The 21,481-nt window shown below is 40.2% G+C and overlaps 3 protein-coding genes across 3 annotated transcripts; 1 reads left to right on the top strand and 2 right to left on the bottom strand.

The window, feature by feature from the left end:
* Positions 1–42: 42 nt before the first annotated feature.
* Positions 43–6,497, bottom strand: myl6 (myosin, light chain 6, alkali, smooth muscle and non-muscle). Its single transcript, XM_084062778.1, has 6 exons — positions 6,390–6,497; positions 6,127–6,154; positions 4,250–4,393; positions 3,448–3,621; positions 2,624–2,701; positions 43–513 (listed from the first exon to the last, which is right to left on the bottom strand). Exons 1-6 carry the CDS (start codon positions 6,390–6,392, stop codon positions 485–487), a joined length of 456 nt encoding a protein of 151 aa, XP_083918904.1. The 5' UTR covers positions 6,393–6,497; the 3' UTR covers positions 43–484.
* Positions 6,498–8,024: 1,527 nt separating this feature from the next.
* Positions 8,025–11,611, bottom strand: tsfm (Ts translation elongation factor, mitochondrial). The gene is made up of 6 exons (XM_084062499.1): positions 11,494–11,611; positions 10,636–10,788; positions 10,362–10,490; positions 10,043–10,165; positions 9,046–9,127; positions 8,025–8,604 (listed from the first exon to the last, which is right to left on the bottom strand). Exons 1-6 carry the CDS (start codon positions 11,539–11,541, stop codon positions 8,207–8,209), a joined length of 933 nt encoding a protein of 310 aa, XP_083918625.1. The 5' UTR covers positions 11,542–11,611; the 3' UTR covers positions 8,025–8,206.
* Positions 11,612–14,723: 3,112 nt separating this feature from the next.
* On the top strand, positions 14,724–19,949 carry LOC311049031 (uridylate-specific endoribonuclease-like; the record flags this gene model as incomplete). Its single annotated transcript, XM_084062459.1, has 9 exons — positions 14,724–14,781; positions 16,537–16,659; positions 16,805–16,918; positions 18,020–18,209; positions 18,561–18,766; positions 18,984–19,097; positions 19,255–19,361; positions 19,542–19,684; positions 19,777–19,949. 9 exons carry the CDS (start codon positions 14,724–14,726, stop codon positions 19,892–19,894), a joined length of 1,173 nt encoding a protein of 390 aa, XP_083918585.1. The 3' UTR covers positions 19,895–19,949.
* Between the last annotated feature and the right edge of the window lie 1,532 nt (positions 19,950–21,481).

Here is a 21,481-nt window from a genome sequence, read left to right as displayed (position 1 = left end):
TCAAGATGAAGGGTTAGGGTTCTTCAGACAAGAAAAAGGTAATTCAGAAAACATGTTTTTTTAATTCAATAATTTTAGATGACAGTACAATATCCCTTTCATTGTTGTTTGGCCAGTACAGTTTTGTCTCAGCCAATTAGCATGCATCTCATCTATAAAAAAAACATAGCTAGCTAGCAAGTACAACGTTGACACAGGGGTAAAGTGACAGGAAAGAAATGTGTAAAATTGTCGAGGGAATGTTATTGCCAATTCTGCCCATAGGAATGGCATGAGGACATGCATTGATGTGGCATGTGAAATGGAAGGGTCTCTTGAACGCAGACACAGAAAAGGCACTTCTGAAATAAAATAAAGATGTCAAGACAAAGAAACGAGGGACACATTCAGGGCAGCGTGACAGAGGCTGTGACAGAGTGTATGACAAACATAATACAAAAATATTTTGGAATAAAGTTAAGCTGGAAGTGTGTTCTTGAAATCTTCAACCACTCATCACCATTCGGACAAGTTCTGAGAATAAGAGAAGAGCATAAACAAAAAGAATTAGCACAGTGCCTGGACAGTGTCAGATGAATCGCAGAACAGCAACCTACAGCATCGGGCAGCAGAGTCACTGTGACCCAATCATCGCACATATGCCTCATAAGGCATACAGCTCCGTGCTCCAAACACTGGAAGCTAGACGATTCTTTCCAGCTGGTTTTCCCAAGTACAGTTACATAAACACATGATCAAATGTAGCACAGTCACATCGTTGGCCTCATAGCATAATTGCCTAAATCATATTTGTAAGGTTTTCAGGAGACAAAACATCACCTAGATGACTTAGACAGAAAGCGAAAAACTCAGTTTTCCTAAGTCATGTTTATCTGCCTTTACTTATATCTGCCTAACTCTACTCTCCCAACACTGCTGATTCATCCTGCCTTATTGCCAATGTTCTCAGCCTATCAGAATGCTTGTTACAAAAAAAAATCACTTTCTGCCCAAGTCAAAATAGTTGACTTAAAGCACTTTCTGCCAAAGTCATTTCGGAATGTAACAAGCATTCTGATTGGCTTAGAACATATGGGGAGCAATGGTGCAGCAGTGTTAGGAGAGTAGAGCTAGGCAAAGATTTCAATTTGGCCAAACAGTGAGTTAGGCAATTATGCTATGAGGCTAACGACATGCTTCTGCATTAGAGCAAGATGCTGCTGATTTGAGTCCATTCTAGAGTCTGTTAATCAGTCAAAAATAACATATTATACATTTGAACAGACTTCGAAAAAGGCGAGCAGCTAACGGTCTAGCATGGAGAGCGACTCGGTTAGGGCGAAGAGAAGAAAACTCCTGGCCAGCCATGACAGCCAACGGACTGACAACATGGAACATGTTGGAACATTAGCAGTCCCGAGTCCTTTCATATTTGGAAATGATCTACTACAGTACCACAGGAAAACCAAAGGCAAGTGTAGGGAGGAGAGACAAAGGAGAAGTCAGAGACCTGGCAAGGGCCAAACAAACATGAACATTTTGATACACTATTTGAAGTTCTAGCACGTCTACAGTTCCAGCAGCAGCTTCTGTGGGAGCGAGTGTTGAGGACAAGAAATCAAGCAGTTCATCACAATTCTGCTTCAGCATGACGGCACCATACCACAGGAGCGGACTGTTCCAAACAGTGGAACACAGATGAAAACGTTTTGGGCTCATTAGTCAAGAACCATTTTACTGTGGAAAAACCCAACAACATCACATCTGCATTCCAAGTTGATCAGCCGTTCTCCTATACTCTGGTACAGCACACCCCATGCCTAGGGTCTCTTGTCCTTTCAAAGCCGACGTTCATGGGGGTCAGTGGTGCACCTAGAAACATGCATGGGAAGCTACATGCAGGCTATGCTACACTAGGTAGAGTGCTCGGCAAGAGGGAGAGAAAGTTAGGAGAGAAAACCATTTCAACCAGTCATAGAAGGGATCCCATCACTGCACAAAGGCCATGGAAATCTATACAATGTATTTTTTGAGAAGCAGGAGGCATACCAACATTTAGAAAATGTACAATTTGTACAGCCATGTTGCCATTCTAAATTGACTAAGTCAAATATTTGTATCGAGTTATTTAGATTAACAAACAGCCATTCTAACTTTACTTCAACTAGAATAGAAACCTTCTTGTTTTACTATTTATAACTTAACCCATCTAGTAACCATTACGAGAGGCCATTGTGCAGTGCTGAGTTCCTGAGCTGGTTGCCCTGGACCTCCACATGACTAGGTGAGGCCCCACTACTTTGCTAGAAGCTGATAGTGGGCAGGGCTTTAGGGATTTGCTCATACCCTCTGCTCAACCGGACATGATGTGACGGACAAAGGCTGTGGAACGGAACACTGAGTCAGTGATGACATACGTACATACGGTAAGTAAAAAAAAACACTAAAGACTCAAATGCACTCAGACATAGTGACCGATTACAAGACATTTGTATAAGAAACGCTTATACAACTTCTAGTTATGCACTGTAGGTGGATGTAAAACATTCCATTTGGTACGTTGTAACAAGAATGATACAAGTTGGTTTTGTTGTTTAAATGTAGCACATGACTCCATCATGTTGCACAACCCTTCCTGCTTTACCTTCATAGTTGATACAGCCATTGGCGTCTTCGTGTCCAGCTAAAAGAGTCTCCACCTCCTCTTCCGTCATTTTCTCACCTACAACACAAAAAAAAATCTAAAACACTAATATCAAAGAAAAGATCACTGGAATGTTTCTTTTATTCCAAGAGCCGGCCGGAATCGTATGACGGTGTCATGCTAAAATGATGATCTACTACTTTTAATTCATTATATATAATAAATAGAGACGCCAGGGTTAATGTGGTTAATAATAGAGATCAGAGTGAAAACATGATGTAGTGCTCTTTCACTACTTTACATTGTTTCTGGTATGCAAAATGTGACAAGTGATTTATCATCTGAAATGAAGCACAACATTAGAGCAAACAAGTCCTTTCTTTCATGTCTTTGCCACTAATGAGAATAACAGGAAATGCATCCATTTTTAATTTAATTCAATGAGGAATCAGCTGATTAGGTAAATAGGGAACAGGCTCTTAAGAATTTGTGATACGTCATTGATATAAATTCTGATAAAACATTTAACAGACAACTGATGAAGGGTGATACTGCTAATCACACTAATCAGTAAAATACTGGAGTTGGCACAAAGCAGACACGTGGCACACAGGTGTGGCTGCTTGATAAGTCCTAAAGATAAAATCATACTGTGTAAAGCCAGACCGATATAACTTTTTTGACGACATCGGTGTCTGCAATTATGTAGCCGTAGATTGCCTATTTTCATCATTATTATTTAATTCAAATTGATTTAGCACTTTTTGACTAAATATCATTCAAAATGCCGGTAATCTGTGGTCTAGTACTGTGTGTGTCGTTACCCAATGTGGTGAGGACGTGACGTAGCTCGGCTCCCATTACTGTGCCATTTCCCTCCTTGTCGAAGACACGCAGGCCTTCCACAAAGTCCTCAAAGGATCCCTGGTCCTTGTTCTTAGCGATGGCCTGGAGCATGGGCAGGAACTGCTCAAAATCCAGCATCTTGTGGTTCATCTCTGGAGATCAATCCAAGATGTTTATTATTATCTTTTATCAGAACATGATCTAGAACTTTTATAAAAAGGGGTTTCAAATTGTTTAGGTGTCAGCCAGAAATGACATGTCTTTGTCAGGCTTTTTAATATCACATTTTTCAAATGCTAGATAGGGACAGAAATCAATGACAATGACTTCAGACACCAAAAGAAAAACCTGTTGTATGCCATTAAAGGATTATGTTAATGTGCACTGGAATGTGTGCACAGACATCCGTGTTTGAAGAAATTCGGTGAGGCTGCACAAATACCATTTATCCTTTTACCTTTGAGCATTCTGTAAGCATGACATGCCAATGTCTGCATGTCAATAACATGACTGGACTTGACTGTTTGGGGCGTCAACCCACAAAGGTTATCACAAAATAGAAATGCTTTTACATGCAGATAAGTCAATCACGGACATACTAGGACAAACAGGAAAATGACTCCATGTACCGACTCTGTTAGACTACAATGAGGTCACGCTCAAGACAACCGACCTACATGTTAATCCAAGTGTGATAAATGGAGTCGATTAGACCATGTAGTGCCTTACTGCGATTCACTGCAAGTCATTGGTCTGAGCATCAGTTGCTATAGGGCTCACCTTCTGATTTGGGGTTCCCCAGAACTTTGAGCACCTCGGCGTTGACAGGGTTTTGTCCAAGGGCCCGCATGACATCCCCACACTGGCTGAAGCTGATCTTTCCATCGCCCGTTCGGTCAAACAAAAGGAAAGCTTCCTTGAACTCTGATAAGGAGAGACACACGATTCAGGTACAGATAGTCAGTGCCTGTGTGTATGCTGCATAATGGTGATTTTATATAAAAAATAAAATAAATAGACAATAACAAGTGCACAATAGCTTGTTAATAGAACACACAAGACCAAACTTTGAAGGATCAGCCACAGTTGTAGTTCTTGGTCTCTCTTTAGATGGCATGCAGCCAGTGGTGTAAAGTAACTAAGTACATTTACTTAGTGCTGTACTTGCGTACAATTTTGAGGTATTTTTTACTTAACTGGAGTATTTCCAGGCAAATATTGTACTACTCCACTACAATTATCTGAAAACTTCTAGATTTTGATTACAAAACATACTTCAACACCACTTCAGCCCTATATACATTTCGGCCATTTGAAAATAGCCTATCTACAAGCCGCTATTTAAAATATCTGCATACATTTTCATGTATATTTATTTATTTATTTTGAAAACTTGTGAAATGGGACATTCTGAATAATGAGTAGCCTACTTTCTACTTTTGGTACTTTAAGTACATTTTGATACCAATGCTTTTGTACTTTTACTCAAGTTTGAATTCCGGACTTATATTTGTAACAGAGTATTTCTACTTTGCAGTATTGATGTTTTACTTCAGTAAAAAAAAATTGAGTACTTTTCCCACCACTGAGCTCATCTAGCGACAGACAGACAGAACTACAAGTAGCCCCATTTTCCCTTATATGGCATTGAAAGCCAGCGATGAGTGCCTTGACCGTGCAATCTGTCACCCATCTTCACTGACAAACACGCGCAATTAAAGCGTCTCTCTCCCACTAAACAAAGGCCCTTACAAGGCCACTGTTATGTGAAACAGAGCAAACAGCCCATGAATCAATGAATTGTCTCGATCCGGGAGTTAAAGTCACACAGTTTCACTCTGACGAGTGATGTTATGGCGCCACGCCTTCAGACCACGAACAACTCACAAACAGTGTTGCCATGTCCGCTTATTATAAGCGACTTCTTTTTCTGTAAATGCAAAGTTGCTTGTAAATATTGGTAAGGGCCAGTCAAGTAGAATATATCATTATTAGGCCTGCGACGCTTAGATCATCCACGCACTGTGCCGAGATCGTGATGTTTAGTTAGGATGATCGGATGGCATGACGTTAACATCCATCCTCCACTAGTAGCATAAATTCACACTTCTTAATGTTACCGGTTCTAACTAAATGTTGAGTCGTGATTAACACAAATCAACCAGCAGACATTCCAGGTTAGATCAACTTTGCGTTAAGATATTCATCATCACCGCAAACACTGTTACCTGCTGGGCTCCCGCAGGGTGATGAAACCAGTATTTCACTACAGAGTCAGAACAAGGAATTCAAAAACCTATAATGCCAAATAAATTACCATGATGTTGAGATGAACGTCATGGCCTAGATCACTGGTTCCCAAACTTTTCAGCTCAAGACCCAAAAGAGAAATGTAAAGTCTCCCCAGGACCCATGGTAGTGAAAATAGCAGATCTACAAGCTCAAAATGTGTCAATTTAGTTATTTTTATTTCTAATTTAAGGAATTTGATTTTTTTTGTAAATATTTTGAAATAAATACTAATAATTCAAAACAAAATGTAGTTACTGAAAAATAAGGGGATATTTACTCGCGACCCATTAAAATGTGTCCACGATACACATATGGGTCCCGACCCACTGTTCGGGAAACACTGGCCTATATATGTTTAAACTCACCAATGATCTGGTCCTCTGAGAAGTCAGACTGGTCGAGGAGCAGCGTTCATGATGACAATGCAAAGGAAAAGACTAGATATTAGTGGTGGGATTAGACCATGGTACAGTTTAGCCTAGGCTTAGCTCGTATAGCTAACGTTACGGTTAAAGCAGCATTTAGGCTATGTAACATTAGCTAGGTAGCCACATTGGCACCTTCACATAAATACAAAAAGCAATGCTTCGTTCCTATGCATCTGATAAGGGTGTAAATGTGTGCTTACCATGTCTTGTGTTTGGTTTGTTGGACCGATTTGAGACAATCAAATATCTCTGGTTCTTCTTCCACTGTGCCTGAATACTGGGTACACCCCTGGTGTCGTCACTCAGCGTTGCCAGGTTTTGTGAGAGAAATAAGCAAAACATGCCCAAAAGAAGCAACTGGCCACATGAGCAGTCATCTGAAAACAGCCGATCCACAAGCTCGCGATGCGTTGTGAGCTTGTAAATATGATATTTAAAATTGGGAACGATTTTAAAATGTGGAATAGCTTAACAACACAATTCTGGGCCACACGGGCCATATGGCAGATTTCAGTACGCAGACAAAAATATACAATTTGGGGGTCCTTGACATGAAAATGTCTGAGAACCACTGATTTAAATAACATTAGGAAACAAGCCCTAATAAGCAACTACACTTAGAAACAAGCCAAAAAAAACGCAACTACCAATATTTACAAGCAACTTTACAGAAAAAGAAGCTTTAAGTCGCTTATAATAAGCCGACATGGCAACGCTGGTCGTCACTACCTCGGCGCTGGAACGGCCAATCAGGAGTGTTAATTTTACATAAGAAATTGGACAGGGATCAATTTGCTTTGCAGGTTGCAGATCCGGTCTGGGTCTAGAGCGGATACGGAAACGGAGCAGGATAAGAATGCATGTATATTAAGGTGTTTATAATAGGCGGGCTCTAGACCGGATCAGTCTGGTTAATTCGGAATAGAAACCAGGCTTTCCGAGGGTACTGCGGAAAGCCTGGTGACGCGAGTCATCGTTTCTGGGTTGAGTTCAAATAATTGACCTCCTCCACCCTTCAGCAGGCAGCCTGCAGGGTGAATTCTACTTTAGGAATCCTAACCTTGCAATGACGCCCTAGCTGGAGGCCTGCTGTGTTGCTGGTTGTCATCCCTCTGCAGAGCAGAGCTTCATGTCGTGTCTCACTGTCCTACAATGTACATTGAGGCTATGTTCACAGTACTGGAACCCCAAATCAGATTTTTGGTCTATCCAGATTGGAATCAGATTGGTTTGATCAAGTCTGAACGACAAAAACAAAAAAACTCATTGATTTTTGCAAATCAGTCCTTATATAGCCTTGTTTATACTCATGCTGCATAAAACCAATCCGACTCCAATCTGGATAGACATTTAGCAGACACTCTTATCCAGAGTATGCAGCATGAATCATAGTCAACCAACAACAGGGTAAGCAGCGGAAGTAAATAGTGCCAAGAAATGCAAGGTAACCAAGTAATGGTAAGTAGACATCAAAATTAGCATCTAATATACTAACTAACATATTTATAGCATGTGGACAAGCAAACATTGCACATTTTAGTAACGTATAACATATGAACTTGAAGTACATTTGATCTGGATAACATAACATCTGTATAGCAACATTACTGATGTAAAAAATAAAAAGCTTCGGAGCCAAGAGTGTGAAGTCTTAGTCGCCGTCTACATTAATCAGAAATGCCATAAAATATAACCGATGGAATCAAGCTCACCCAAAATCTCGATAGTGACCTTGTCACTTAAAAAGTAATTCTGAAGACTTGAGAAAAAAGAAGGAATAGCCTATACCCTTCCCGTAAAAAAAAAAAAAAAAAACTCAACGACATTTTGAGGTTGACAAAAATCCTTGTTGGGAGTCTGATTTAATCGTACAGCAAGTGTTGGTACATATTTGACATATTAGACACATAGCAGAAAATAAGACTGAACGCTTGAAATATTCTGGGTATCTGCATACTGTATCATCATTATAAGAAATAATAATAACGATAACAATAACAACAAATCACTCCACAAATCATTCCGCTCCTTCACCTGCGGCCGGCTCGCCGCATTGAAATCGGACAAAGTCCAGGACTCGGGCCTCCTGCCCTTTGAGGAACTGCGCCACTGTCCTGCTGGGGTCTGGGAGGAAGGTCTGGGGCAGCAGGCGAGTCTCGCTCTCACCACAAGGCAGATCATCCATGTTGCCCAGGGACACAGGTGCCTCCCCCACCACATGTTGACCCAGCTTACGCCCCAGAGCCTCCTGAGACCCCTCCTTTCCACCATGGAACACCACCAGGGCACCATAGCGGCCCATGGTCATGTCACTCTGGCCAGCCACAGCGGCATGCACATAAGACCCAATGTGCCAACCGGCAGGGACCCCCACTGTCACTGCCCGCCTCACTGCCATGTTCTCACCCAGACGACCTGTGAACAGAATGGGAGGGGGGCCACGGGTTACATCACTAACACATTGCAGAATCAAATAAATATATGCATAAGATTAGGGCTGGACAAGATTTAGAACCAATAACTGACTTAATCTGGTTCATTTAAATGGTATTTCTCGACATGAAACAATTCTCATAGATTTCTTTATAATCTACTAAATCGATTAGTCTGATTTACCTTTTAACCCTGTATTATACTTTTGTTGAACACAAAATATGTGAAAATAGCTGATCTACAAGCTCACAATGTGACGCATTGTGAGCTTGCAGACCTGATAATTTAACTTCTTTTTTTTCTTCCTTCATTAATCGTAATCGATTTATAAGTTTGAAATAATCATGATAGTCATTTGAAGTCCTTTTGCCCAGCCCTAACATGAGATATGGTCATGTAACATGCTATGTGAACAATCCTGACCTATTGTGAGAGCCACCTGGTCAGCCAGTGAAGTTCCTTCAGTGACATTAAGTTTACTCAGCTGATCAGCTGCCAGCATATTCTGAAACCAACAACATTCAGTGCATTAGATTAGAGCAGTGCTTCCTAAACCGTTTCATGTCAAGAACCCCCAATGTATTTGGCTGCGGTTCCCCATCTGATATGACTTGGTGCCAGGGAGAAGATTTGTCAACACTTTCTTTAAAAAAAAACTAGGTGATCTACTTGCTCCAATCGGAAACTCTCCCTCCGCTGTATAGCTCCGAGATGAGGTTCCACATACAGTAGCTCGGTGCCTGTTGGGGAGGACATTTTCCACTATGCATGATTCTTACCCTTTTCCGCACATCGTATCCAAAAAGTAAAGGTCATCTCCCCTGCTCTCAGATGTTTTAACTTCTAGCGGAAAATAAAATCTAAGCGACGGGTTGAAACAAGCGTTTAAATCGCTTATTTAGTTGCGACGCGTTGTAAGCTTGTAGATTTGTTATTTTTTAATAGCTAAAAAATAGAATAGGGCTCAAATGTGTAACTGTTCTTCATTTTGCTGGAGACACCATTCAAGGACCCCTGGGGATCCCCAGATGCCACTTTGAGAACTACTGCATTAGAGATGTCACAGTGGTGGCTGTTGTGCCATCAGCCTTAGTGTTTGACACCGTATCCTTTATGGGAAAGGGAGTATTTACTGAGGAAATTTACTGCATTCACCGAGCCGATGGCTGCTCTGATGAGAATTCGGAGGGAGCTGTGACGAGGGTTGAACCAACATTAAGACCATTAGTGGGGGGGGGCTTTTCTGGATCTTATTTGGATAGTAGAGAGACAGGAAACAGGTAGAGAGATGGAGAGTCACACAGCAAAGACACTTAAACACTACTAGGCTAGCTGGCTAGCCTAGTAGTGGGCTGGCAGAGCTCTTTGATACTGAAGTGAAATACTCTAAACTTAGCTCCACAATTAAGTCCATCCATACCTTAGAATATCCTTCCTGGCCTTGAGTTTTCGTCCGGTGGTGAGCCATGGCAGCAAATGCCACATCCTTAACCAGTTGCTGGAACTTCTCATTACGAGCAACAAAGTCTGTCTCACAGTTTACCTGGATCACGCAGGCAGAGGACAGAACAGAAACAATGTTTGAATTCAATACTAGGACCGCATAAGATAACCAAATGAACGTAGGCAGAACAATACATTGCTTATTAAACAGCACAAAATTGGCAGGGAGGCAAAACAAGTTTAACATGTTAAGGCTGTTGTGCATGACCAGAGTCAGCCACTATCACTGGACTTACCTCCACAATAACTGCAGCTTTGTCTCCTACAAAAAGACCAATCAGACCCTCTTTTGCTTTCCGACCCTCCAGCTTGTTTGCTTTGCTCCAACCTTCTTTCTGGGCTTGATCATGTAACCAACTCTCAGCCTTAGGTTCGGGGTAGAGAAGATGGCATGCATTGATGAACCACTGATATTGCTTATGTTTTAAAAATGTCTTTCGCTTAATTTCTTATAATACCACTACAACCAGAATGTGAATGCTGAACAAAAAAAGACAGACAGGGTTATACCTGCGTTATGTCATTGTCAAACTTCTCCAGTGCTTTCTTGCAGTTTATGAAGGTATATCCAGTGCTCTTCCTCAGCTTCATCAAGAGGGCTTTCTCAGCAGCCAGAAGGTGACAGCCTGTGTGTAAGGATTGCACATACTGGCAACCCCCCACCTGAGGGTGACATCGGATGAAAAGTACAATTTAGAGGTTCTTTTACTTTACTGGAGTACTTCAGATTTTCAGTACTTTAACTTCTACTCCACTACATCTCAGAGGCAAATATTGTACTTTTACTCCAATATAACTATTTCAAAAATGTAGTTACTAGTTAGCAGATATAAATAATGATATTACAAAACATACATGAACCACTTTAATCCAATTTTATACCTAGGCTATTTGAAAATAGCCGATCTACAAGCTCACAACACTGTGACACATTGTGAGCTTGTAGATCTGCTATTTTCAAACATTTTAGTACTTTTACTTTTGGTACTTTAAGTATATTTTCATGCCAATACCTTTGTACTGTTACTGAGGTAACATTTTGAACACAGGCATTTTACTTGTAACAGAGTATTTTATATATTGTGGTAATGCTACTTTTACATAAGTAAAATATCTGAGTACTTCTTTTGCCACTGCAGACTCCTTATATCTGGCTGTACATTTAAGGAGTTAGCATACGTTCACTATATTTGAAGTACTGTGTCTACTTAGAATTGCTCAAGGTGAAAGAACAACTCTGTCCAAATCACAATTCACTGTTTCATTTTAAGGAAAGCCACCAGTGAATGAAATCAACTGACTGACAGCAGCTCTACCTCTTATTGACACACGCCTATAACAAAAGAACATGCATTTATACTTGCCTACCTTTGAAACTTGTGTTCTTAATGCTCTAAAAACAAAGGTTAACGACATGGTTGTATCTCTATTCTTTATTTCTTATGAAAGGTAAACCGGGATGTCATTGAAATACACGCTGACAGCTCTGTGGAAGGCAGCCGACTGGGGCCAAAAGTAAACATATGCGCTAGTTTCTCACAGCGCCGCCTGGAGGAAGGGAGTAAGTGACACTACAGTATTCCTCTTGCCCTGAGCTTTTGATTGATTGATTGAGTCAGTGAATACTTTATTAACATTTCACCAAAAAAGCACAGAGGTACATTTTATACAAAGATACTAAAAGGATAAACCCAAGAAAGCACTATGGCTTGTTTCCATTGGGGTCTTGTGTGTATTCAATTCATCGAGCGGTTCAATATTTGTGAATATCATATCTCAAAACTGGCCAAACAGGGTCAGTTAAGATTAAATAAACATGTGAATAAAATAAAAATGGTAAATAAACAAGCAGCTCCCATGAAAATGAGCAGGACTTTGTGGTTTGAGGTAAAAAAAGAAAAAAAAAGAAGTAATTAATGAATGAATGAATGAATGAATTAATTAATCAATCAATGTATTAATTAAACAGATATATTTCAACAGAGTCTCTGTCTAATGATAGTGCAAGTACATTTTTATATTGGTGGCACTTGTTTTAAAATAAAAAAAAGTATACCCACTGGGACGTGGTACCAGGAGGTGGTATCAACTGTCTATCTAGTGTTGCAACAACAACAACACTGGAGCAAAAAGCTATTTTGGTTGAGCTATCTTTGATTAACTGTGTGAAATGCAACAACTGGATGCTTTGGCAGGCTAAACAGTATTTTGTGTACCACCAAAATGACTGAATACAGCTACTTTTGACTACTGGCTCCTGCATGGACTCTGGTACACTTGTACATGGACTACTAAATTGCAGAACTTTGACAGGTGCCTGTTAATGATAACTGTTTGTTGACAGACTGTTCTTATATTCACTTATAGACTGTTGATAGATATAGTACTTGTACATTCATCAATATATTCATATTAAAGGTCTGTTGAGTGTTGACAGTACACATCCATTCTAATATTTATTGTTCATAGACTGTACATAATATACAATATACATTATATTATATTCATTCATATAACCAGTGTGGATAGAGAGGGTACATAATATGTACATGTACTATACAGCCTACCGCCACAAATTAATGAATACATATAATGTTCATAAATTCATGGCGGTATAGTACATGGTGATATTCATTCAAATATTCACTGTACATTTAAGTATCGATAGACAGTACATATGTTCACTCATTCACACAGTCAGACACCCAGTGCTTTAATCATGTTTCTGTTTGTTTTTTAATTCTTATTTATCTTGGTTTGGCTGCCTCTCCTGTGTTTCATTCTCATAGCTGTTGCTGCTATGACACCGGCAATAGATCCTATCTTGTCATTTTAAATGTAACATTAAAAATGAAAGCAAACGCCTGCAGTAATTGGTAGCTAATAGTACACTGAATGCAGGGTTCTTCTAAATCTAACTCCTTTAGTAATATATCTTTTCTTGTAGCTCCACCCGATCATGTACTGTATACAGTATGGTAACTGTTATATAATAATATACTGGAGGTTTGACCTGCAACCCAGCATCTGTACTGATACATTTGAGCAGCTGAGTAAGCATGTACACTAGATACAGTAGATACAGTATGCGTGTGATGCTGCCATGATGCTCTATTTTAACAAAGATACTGCAGGGCAGACCCAAACAAATGAGATGTCACTGTGAAAAACTTATCAGAACATCACATACATCATGTACATACAGTACATCTTTTCTATTTATCACATAACTGCATGTTAAGCCCAGTGTGTTCCTGTCCTGTCCTTCTCTATCTCTATCAGTCAGGACTCATATCTTCCCGCCACTTCTGCGCTGCACATGTGCTCTTTCTGCTTAATAATTAATATACTTCAGAACTTGTCGTGTGATACTGTTGCCTGGTGTCATCTTGTTCTCACTTCTCAGAGCTTGCCTTAACAAGAGGAAAACTCTTTAGGACCACATTGAGAGTCTACTGAATTCACAACAGTAAGGTAAAAGAAAAGAAAAGGAATCTATCTAATTGATCACTTACACCTTAAAGTCTACTATTTCTGTCTTGATCCTGGGGAATCTATCCACAATGTCAATGCTACCATCCTCAAGGCACAAATAGTCAGTGAATGGTTTGATCAGCATGAAAGTATCATGAGGTACAATATTTATTGTTTAGTCAATCTGTTTGTGGGTTAGGTAGAATCACTTCACTCAGATCTGAAGGTAGAAGAATGGGAACACACATGACTGTGAAAATATTTTTCAAAACACATTCACATTTACAAGGAACCAAAAAAAGAAGATATAGGAGGGGTGGGGGCAAAGTTCAGGAATATTTAGTTCCTGTTCCACACAGAACATTATTGACCGACACCTGTTTTCAAGAACCTGAATGAACTGGATCTGGTAATCAAATTTAATGTTTGCAAAATATTCTTTCTGTATTTATTGGCTACACCAGACATAGGTTGGCCACATAATTATCTATCTCTTGCTGTGCATAATATTATTCAAACAGTGGAGGTCTAAACTTGATAGGCACCACCTGTGTTCAGGTGTGCTGGTTCTCACTGTGTGTGTGTGTGTGTGTGTGTGTGTGTGTGTGTGTGTGTGTGTGTGTGTGTGTGTGTGTGTGTGTGTGTGTGTGTGTGTGTGTGTGTGTGTGTGTGTGTGTGTGTGTGTGTGTGTGTGCGTGCGTGCGCGTGCGCGTGCGCGTGTGTGTGTGTGCGTGTGTGTGTTAGCCCCTGTCTATCCTGAGTAAATTTGTGTTTGCACTAGAACTGGATTTAAGAATGCCATAGTTCTTTCTACTGTTTTGTTTCTTGTTGCAATAGTTAGTTGTTTATAAAGGACCTACAGAATCATTCTTATAGTAGCCAGACTATGGAACAAATTAGTTACCGTTTCTTTGTTGTGTGTTTTTGAAGTTTTTCTTTTCTTTTCTTTTTATGTATGCCTACCTTAATATGGGCTCAAATACAAATTATATTAATAAAATAAAGTGCCATCTTGTTTTAGGGGCTGGCGTAGAGTCTCGCAACTGGATTGGCCAGGTGAAACCATAAAAGGGAGATATTTACTTTGGCAGCATTCCTTCATCTGAGGTTGATACGGCGGCACCATGAAGATCCTCCTCCTTCTTGTCCTCTCAGTGACCCTGTTCTACCAGGGATACAGCAGTAAGACATTTCTCTCATTCCACCACGAAAAACTTTTTATGTTAACATGTTATACAATATTGTCAATAACATAGAAAAGCTTGTGATCTAGACCAGAGGTTTTCAACTGGTGGTCCGTGGACCACTGGTGGTCCGTGGACCACTGGTGGTCCGTGGAGGTATTTCATGTGGTCCCTGGTCATCCATTCAGTAATGTATAAAATGAGGATTTTGTTTCTGTTCATCATTTTATTTTGGAGAAACTTAGTCATTTGGTATTTGTGTGATATGAGGACAGTGGAATTAAAAACATTATCAGTGGTCATTGGGGGAGGTTTGTGTTTCAATTAATTCCAAAAGTACAAGCTTTCTACAGAAGAGGATCAGCTCATTCTCCACAGACTCTTTCAAGAGATATGTGTCCCTTGTGAAGTTCTGGATCAGTTTTCAGACGGTAAAAGCTAAATGTAATTTACCGTTTGTATTATGTAGTATTATATAACAGTATTATGTACAGGGCAAGGTTGGAGACAGAAAATGGAGGAAAAGACAGGCATGGACCACCTGTAACCATTAGTGGGCCATGGACCACTACCTGAGAGGCAGTGCACTAAATGACCTGACAAGCCAATGAAGTCAGTTACTGACTGAAGTCTGAGGTCAAGAAATTCCACAGAAAAGGGAGTTAGAATCTCAAGAAGGGAAATGTGGCCATTTAATGGCATGTGTTTGCTCACTCATAAATGTTACAAATCAGTATAGTATCAGTTAACAGGGGTTTAATATGGAAGGTTGGATAAAGTAAGAGGAATAGATCAGTGGTTGTTTTTTAGTTTTTTTTTGGACCACTAGCATATTTCAAGCGATCATCAAGGGTCACCCCAACCCACCTTTGACTAATCTACCCATCCCACATATGGCTTACCAAAGATAGAACCAGGTGCGAGAGGCAGGCACAAGCTCACACACTGACAAAACATATTGAGGCTCTTAGGATATTTACTATTTACATTAAAAAAGTGACACAGTGAAAAAAAGGAGTGGAATTTTCGGTCCTCTGTGCTTATGATGGTCTGAGGACCAAAGCGTCCACTGCTTTGTAAATGAATAAGAGCATTGCATTTAAGAGCCCCAATATTTTCTGTCAGTGTCTGAGCCTTTATTTTGGAATGGGATATACCATTCACCACTGTGTCCAGTGGTGGAAAAAGTACTACATTTTTTTACTTAAGTAAAAGTATCAACACTGCAATATAGAAATAGTCTGTTACAAGTAAAAGTCCGGAATTAAAGAAATACTTGAGTTACATTACATTACATTACAAAAGTACAAAAGTATTGGTATCAAAATATAATTAAAGTACAAAAGTTAAAGTACTCATTATGCAGAATGTCCCTTTTCACAAGCTCAAAATGAATACAAATCTTTGGAAAATAGCAGATCTACAAGCTCACAATGCGTCACATCGAGACGTATTGTGAGCATGTAGATTGGCTATTTTCAAATGGCCGAAAAAGATATAGGGCTGAAGTGGTTAATGTATGTTTTGTGATAATAATATAAATCTAGTAACTAAAGCTGTCAAATAATTATAGTGGAGTAATAGTACAATATTTGCCTCTGAGATGTTGTGGAGTAGAAGTAGTAGAAGTAAAAGTACAGACATTTGGAAATACTTAAGTACAGTACTTGAGTAAATGTACTTAAATTTTTTTTTTTGTTATTTTACACCACTGACTGTATCCTTGTGTAACAACTATTCTGTTGGCTGTCAGACACCCTGGATTCCTGTGAGGAGCGGTGTGGACACGAAGCAGACTATAGATTCTCCTGTCAGTGTAACCCAACCTGCGAGCCCTTTGAAGACTGTTGTTCTGACTATGCCAGACTCTGCAAAGGTGAATGACTATTAAGTTGTTGTTAAATGAGAATAAATGTGTAAAGATAACCCTGACCTTTGTGTCCTTTTAGTAGATATGTAAAAGTCTTATACTATTACCCTGTGCCTCAAATGACCACTCATGTGTCTACCGTTTTCTTCAGGCTCAACATCCTGTAAGGGGCGATGTGGTGAGAAATACAACTCCAACAACCAATGCCACTGCAACTCCAAGTGTGACCGGTACAATAACTGCTGCAATGACTACACCGACCTCTGTGAGTAAAGATAGATCACGGTCCCTTTGTTGACCATTGGTCAGGTGCTGCAGAGCACCTCGGCACTCTTAATCAGCTCTCCCCTATCTGTTTGTGTTACTATTTTCTGTACAGAGTTGTTCTGTTGCCAACACCTGGGGAAATTCACATGGTGACCACTGGCGGCCTGGCCAGTCAGAAATTATGAGTCCTGTCTTATGCCACAAGGCAAAACACCAAATTCAACTCAAAATGTCTGGAAATTATTAAGAAATTATAGGTTATAATAGCTATATCTACCATTCCACCCTGTTAATCAGTGGTTCTCAAACTTTTTCATGTCAAGGACCCCCAAATTGACACTTATTAGCCCGCGGACCCCCATTTGAAAAGATATGCCGTAGGGACCCCCATAAGAGAAGATTTGTTATGGCTCTAGCAGTGATTCTCAACCATTTTAATTTCAAGGACCCCCAGTTTGACATGCATTAGGCTACGGACCCCCATTTAACGGCATTTTTATTTCTGGGACCCCAATTCATATTGTAAAATCAATGTTAATGTAACTCTGAGTGTACAAATGGAACCAAATGGACCCTAACGGGTCCATTTGGTTCCATTTGTACACTCTCAGAGTTACAGACCCATAAGGGTCCATTTGGTTCCTATCCATCATTTAGCTGGGGACCCCCTGGAACCCCCTCAAGTACCCCTGGGGGTCCCCGGACCCCACTGTGAGAACCAACGCTGTAAATGACCGGGTAATTATTCCCCCCAGTTCAATGGGGACTATACATGCTGTCAAAAGAGGTTCATGTGTGTACAGACATAAACATAGGCATGTATGTGTGCGTAGTCACTTGAGCCTCTAACCAGTAGATGTCACTGTTCTGCTGTGTAATGTATTAAAGCTGGATGAGTCTGGCTGAGTGGTCCAACTCAACAGTTGTATGCAACTTTCCTTAGTGTTCTTGTGTACCTCATCACACTGCACCAATAATATACAATAACAAATGTTAACAAACGATGTGTGCATGTGTCTATACGTACGTGTGTGTGTGTGTGTGTGCGTGCGTGCGTGCGTGCGTGCGTGCGTGTGTGTGTGTGTGTCACTCTCTACAGGTGATGGGGACAGTGGTGGTGGTGGTGGTGGTGGTGAAAGTGTGATCACTGATTCAGAGATTCAGGCTATCTCTGAGGTTCTTTACACTCTGGACTCAAACAAGGCCTCAGCCTCAGAGCTCATCATTGACCCTCAGGCCGAGGTGCATGATTCCCAGACCAGCTCCCAGAAGGACCTGTCACCTCGCCCGTAAGCAGAGATATTTCAGTAGTTCTTCTTCATGTTTGTCCTTTTATAAGATCCAGTTAACCACTTGAACCCCAGCCGCCAAATTCTGTGGGGAGCATTAGCCAAAAATAGCAGATCTACAAGCTCACAACGCGTCGCAACTTGTAAGCTTAGATCATATTTTTTTGTTTTAGATTTGTTTTTTGTTTTTTAAAGCAGTCCTAGAACAGAGCCTCGGGTCCAGTTTACTAAATCTAGATTAGGGTTTATCTTAAGTGGTCAAATCTCACTTCATCATTGTAATTGTTACCCTCTCATGGTGCTTACTCGTTCTGCCTTTCTACAGCAAATTGTTCTTCATTGTATTTCCAGCTTGTTCCGCTACCTGAATGAAAAGGTTCTGTTCGCAAAGCCCACCTATGCTGCCTTCGTGGCTGTACTGGACAACTACCGGAGAATGACGGGACAGACAGAGAGTTTCACTCCACAGCAGCGGGCTGAGCAGGATGCCTTTGTCAGGGAGTCCATGTCCAACACTGAGCTGGGCAGGGAGCTATTTGCTTTCCTTTACACTAAGGGTATGTAGGTCCAGTTAAAACTGGTTGTCTTCACATTGGTCTAGAAATGCTAATAAAGATGTATTACAGAGGTTCCTGTAGCATTGCAGTATATCTCATGATCAAGTGTACAGCCCGATTGAAGACAGATTTATGCATTTCTCAGTTGAAAATACATCATTGTTGTCAAGCATTCAAATCAGGCTTAAATATATTAGAGTTTATTATGTATTCTTAGGTCGCTATTCATCAGAGGAGGAGTTCATCCAGGACCTCAAGATGATGTGGTTTGGTCTCTACTCCCGTTACAATGGCAAAATGGACTCCAGTGGCTTTGAGCACATCTTTGCAGGTTTGACAAGCCGTAGATATCCTTGACAATCACCATTGCGATCATGACAATATGCTTGTTTTTGTTTGCAATGATAATGTCTTTTAACCACTGCACTAGAAGTTCTGAAAGGAAAATAAAGTCGTCTGAAGTTGAAGTTGAACACATTCTGTTATAGGAGAGGTTAAGGGTGGAAAAGTGTCTGGTTTCCACAACTGGATCCAGTTCTATCTTCTTGAGAAAAGGGGCCTGCTTAACTACTACAGCCACAGCTTTGATGGACCTGTAAGCATCCACAATATCAACCCATCATTTTGTAGGCCTATGCATTACTTTATTTTTTATGATTGATTGATTGATTGATTGATTGATTGATTGGCTGACGTCTGTCTGTCTGTCTGTCTGTCTGTCTGTCTGTCTGTCTGTCTGTCTGTCTGTCTGTCTGTCTGTCTGTCGGTCTATCAGTGGACCTCCTACCCTGATGTTCTGGGCATGCAGTTTAAGTGGGATGGTTACTACAAGCAGGTGGGCTCTGCCATCATTGGCTGCAGTCCTGAGTTTGACTTTGCCCTTTACAGTCTTTGCTATATCACCCGCCCTGGAAAACAGTAAGCATATACACTTGATGAAAATGTAGATTTAATGCATTCTTGCTTAATATGCATCTTTTTTGACCCGTGATCTGCATTCTTATACGTAGGTGTCGTCTACGCCTGGGAGGGAAGGAGCTGATGATCCAGACTTACACCTGGGATAAGACCACCTACGGTGATGGGAAGAAGTTCATTGCCTCCGCATTCCCTTCCACGCCCAGATAAATCAGACATCTATTAGAAATGTCCATCACTCACATTTCATATCCATCATTAAGCAGCATAGTCCCAACTGTAGCACTGTCAACATTAAAATATATATATTTTTTTAAAGTTACAGACTATCTATCAGTATTGTTATGATGTTTTTTAGTTTGTATCTTTATTTTCATTCTCATTTATCTTGGTTTGGCTCTTGGCTCTTATTCCTGCCTCTCCTGTGTTTCATTCTCATGCTACTATTACACCTGCAATAAGGAACCTTGTTATTTTAAAAGTAACATTACAAATGAAAGCAATCACCCCAGTAATTGGTAGCTAATAGTACACTGAATGCAAGGTTCTTCTAACTCCTTTAGTAATATATCTGTTCTTGTAGCTCCACCCCATCATGTACTGTATACTGTATCGTAACTGTTATATAATAATATACTGGAGGTTTGACCTGCAACCCAGCATCTGTACTGAACTGTACTGATAAATAAGCATGTATAGTAGATACAGTAGATACAGTAGATACAGTATGCGTGTGACGCCATGATGCTCTATTTTAACAAAGATACTGCAGGGCAGACCCAAACAAATGAGATGTCACTGTGAAAAACTCATCTACTTATCAGAACATCACATACATCATGTATGTATCTTTGCATGTATCACATGACTGCGTGTTAAGCACAGTACTGTATGTTCCTGTCCTGTCCTTGTCTATCTCTATCAGTCAAGACTCATATGCTGGTTCTGCTTAATAAACTTCAGAACTTGTTGTGTGATACTGTTGCCTGGTGTAATCTTGTTCTCACTTCTCAGAGCTTGCTACTCAACTGAATCATCATCACTCACAAGCCTTAACTAGAGGAAAACTCTTTAGGACCACATTGAGAGTCTACTGAATTCACAACAATATAAGGTAAAAGAAAAAGAAAAGGGAATCTATCTAATTGATCACTTTCACCCTAAAGTCTTTATCCTGGTGAGTCTGATCACTTTCACCCTAAAGTCTTTATCCTGGTGAGTCTGTTCCACAATGACAATGCCACCATCCTCAAGGCACAAATAGTCAGTGAATGGTTTGATCAGCATGAAAATATCATGAGGTACCATATTTATTGTTTAGTCAATCTGTTTGTGGGTTAGGTAGAATCACTTCACTCAGATATGACGGTAGAAGAGTGGGAACACACATGACTGTGAAATATATTTTTCAAAACACATTCACTTACAAAAAAGGAACCAAAAAAATTAAAGTTACTAAAAAGAAGATACTAAAAAGATACTAAAAGATACTAAAAAAGATAGGTGGGCGCAAAGTTCAGGAGCATTTAGTTCCAGTTCCACACAGAACAACATTATTGACCATCACCGGTTTTCAAGAACCTGAATGAACTAGATCTTGTAAACAAATGTAATGTTTGCGAAATATTCTTTCTGTATTTATTGGCTGCATCACACATAGATTGGCCACATAATTATCTAACTCTTGCTGTACATAGTCAAACAGTGGAGGTCTAAACTTGATAGGCACCACCTGTGTTCAGGTGTGCTGGTTCTCACTGTGTGTGTGCGTGTGCGTGTGTGTGCGTGCGTGTGTGT

Source organism: Gymnoscopelus microlampas, assembly GCF_963454915.1.
Source record: "Gymnoscopelus microlampas genome assembly, chromosome: 7".
In the NCBI taxonomy this organism is placed as follows: domain Eukaryota; kingdom Metazoa; phylum Chordata; class Actinopteri; order Myctophiformes; family Myctophidae; genus Gymnoscopelus; species Gymnoscopelus microlampas.
Note: the sequence above shows the minus strand (reverse complement) of the source record. Positions and strands in the feature narration are given on the sequence as shown.

Bases quoted from the DNA above. Each gene is read 5' to 3' on its own strand.
- tsfm (XM_084062499.1), bottom strand. From the start codon at position 11,541: ATGTCGTTAACCTTTGTTTTTAGAGCATTAAGAACACAAGTTTCAAAG. The intron at 10,789-11,493 runs GTAGGCAAGTAT...TGTCACCCTCAG, and splicing joins TAAGAACACAAGTTTCAAAG to GTGGGGGGTTGCCAGTATGT. The intron at 9,128-10,042 runs GTATGGATGGAC...TGTTGGTTTCAG, and splicing joins GCCAGGAAGGATATTCTAAG to AATATGCTGGCAGCTGATCA.
- myl6 (XM_084062778.1), bottom strand. The intron at 4,394-6,126 runs GTGAGTTTAAAC...TCTCCTTATCAG, and splicing joins CTCAGAGGACCAGATCATTG to AGTTCAAGGAAGCTTTCCTT. The intron at 514-2,623 runs GTAAAGCAGGAA...TCTTATTCTCAG, and splicing joins TGGCTGTATCAACTATGAAG to AACTTGTCCGAATGGTGATG.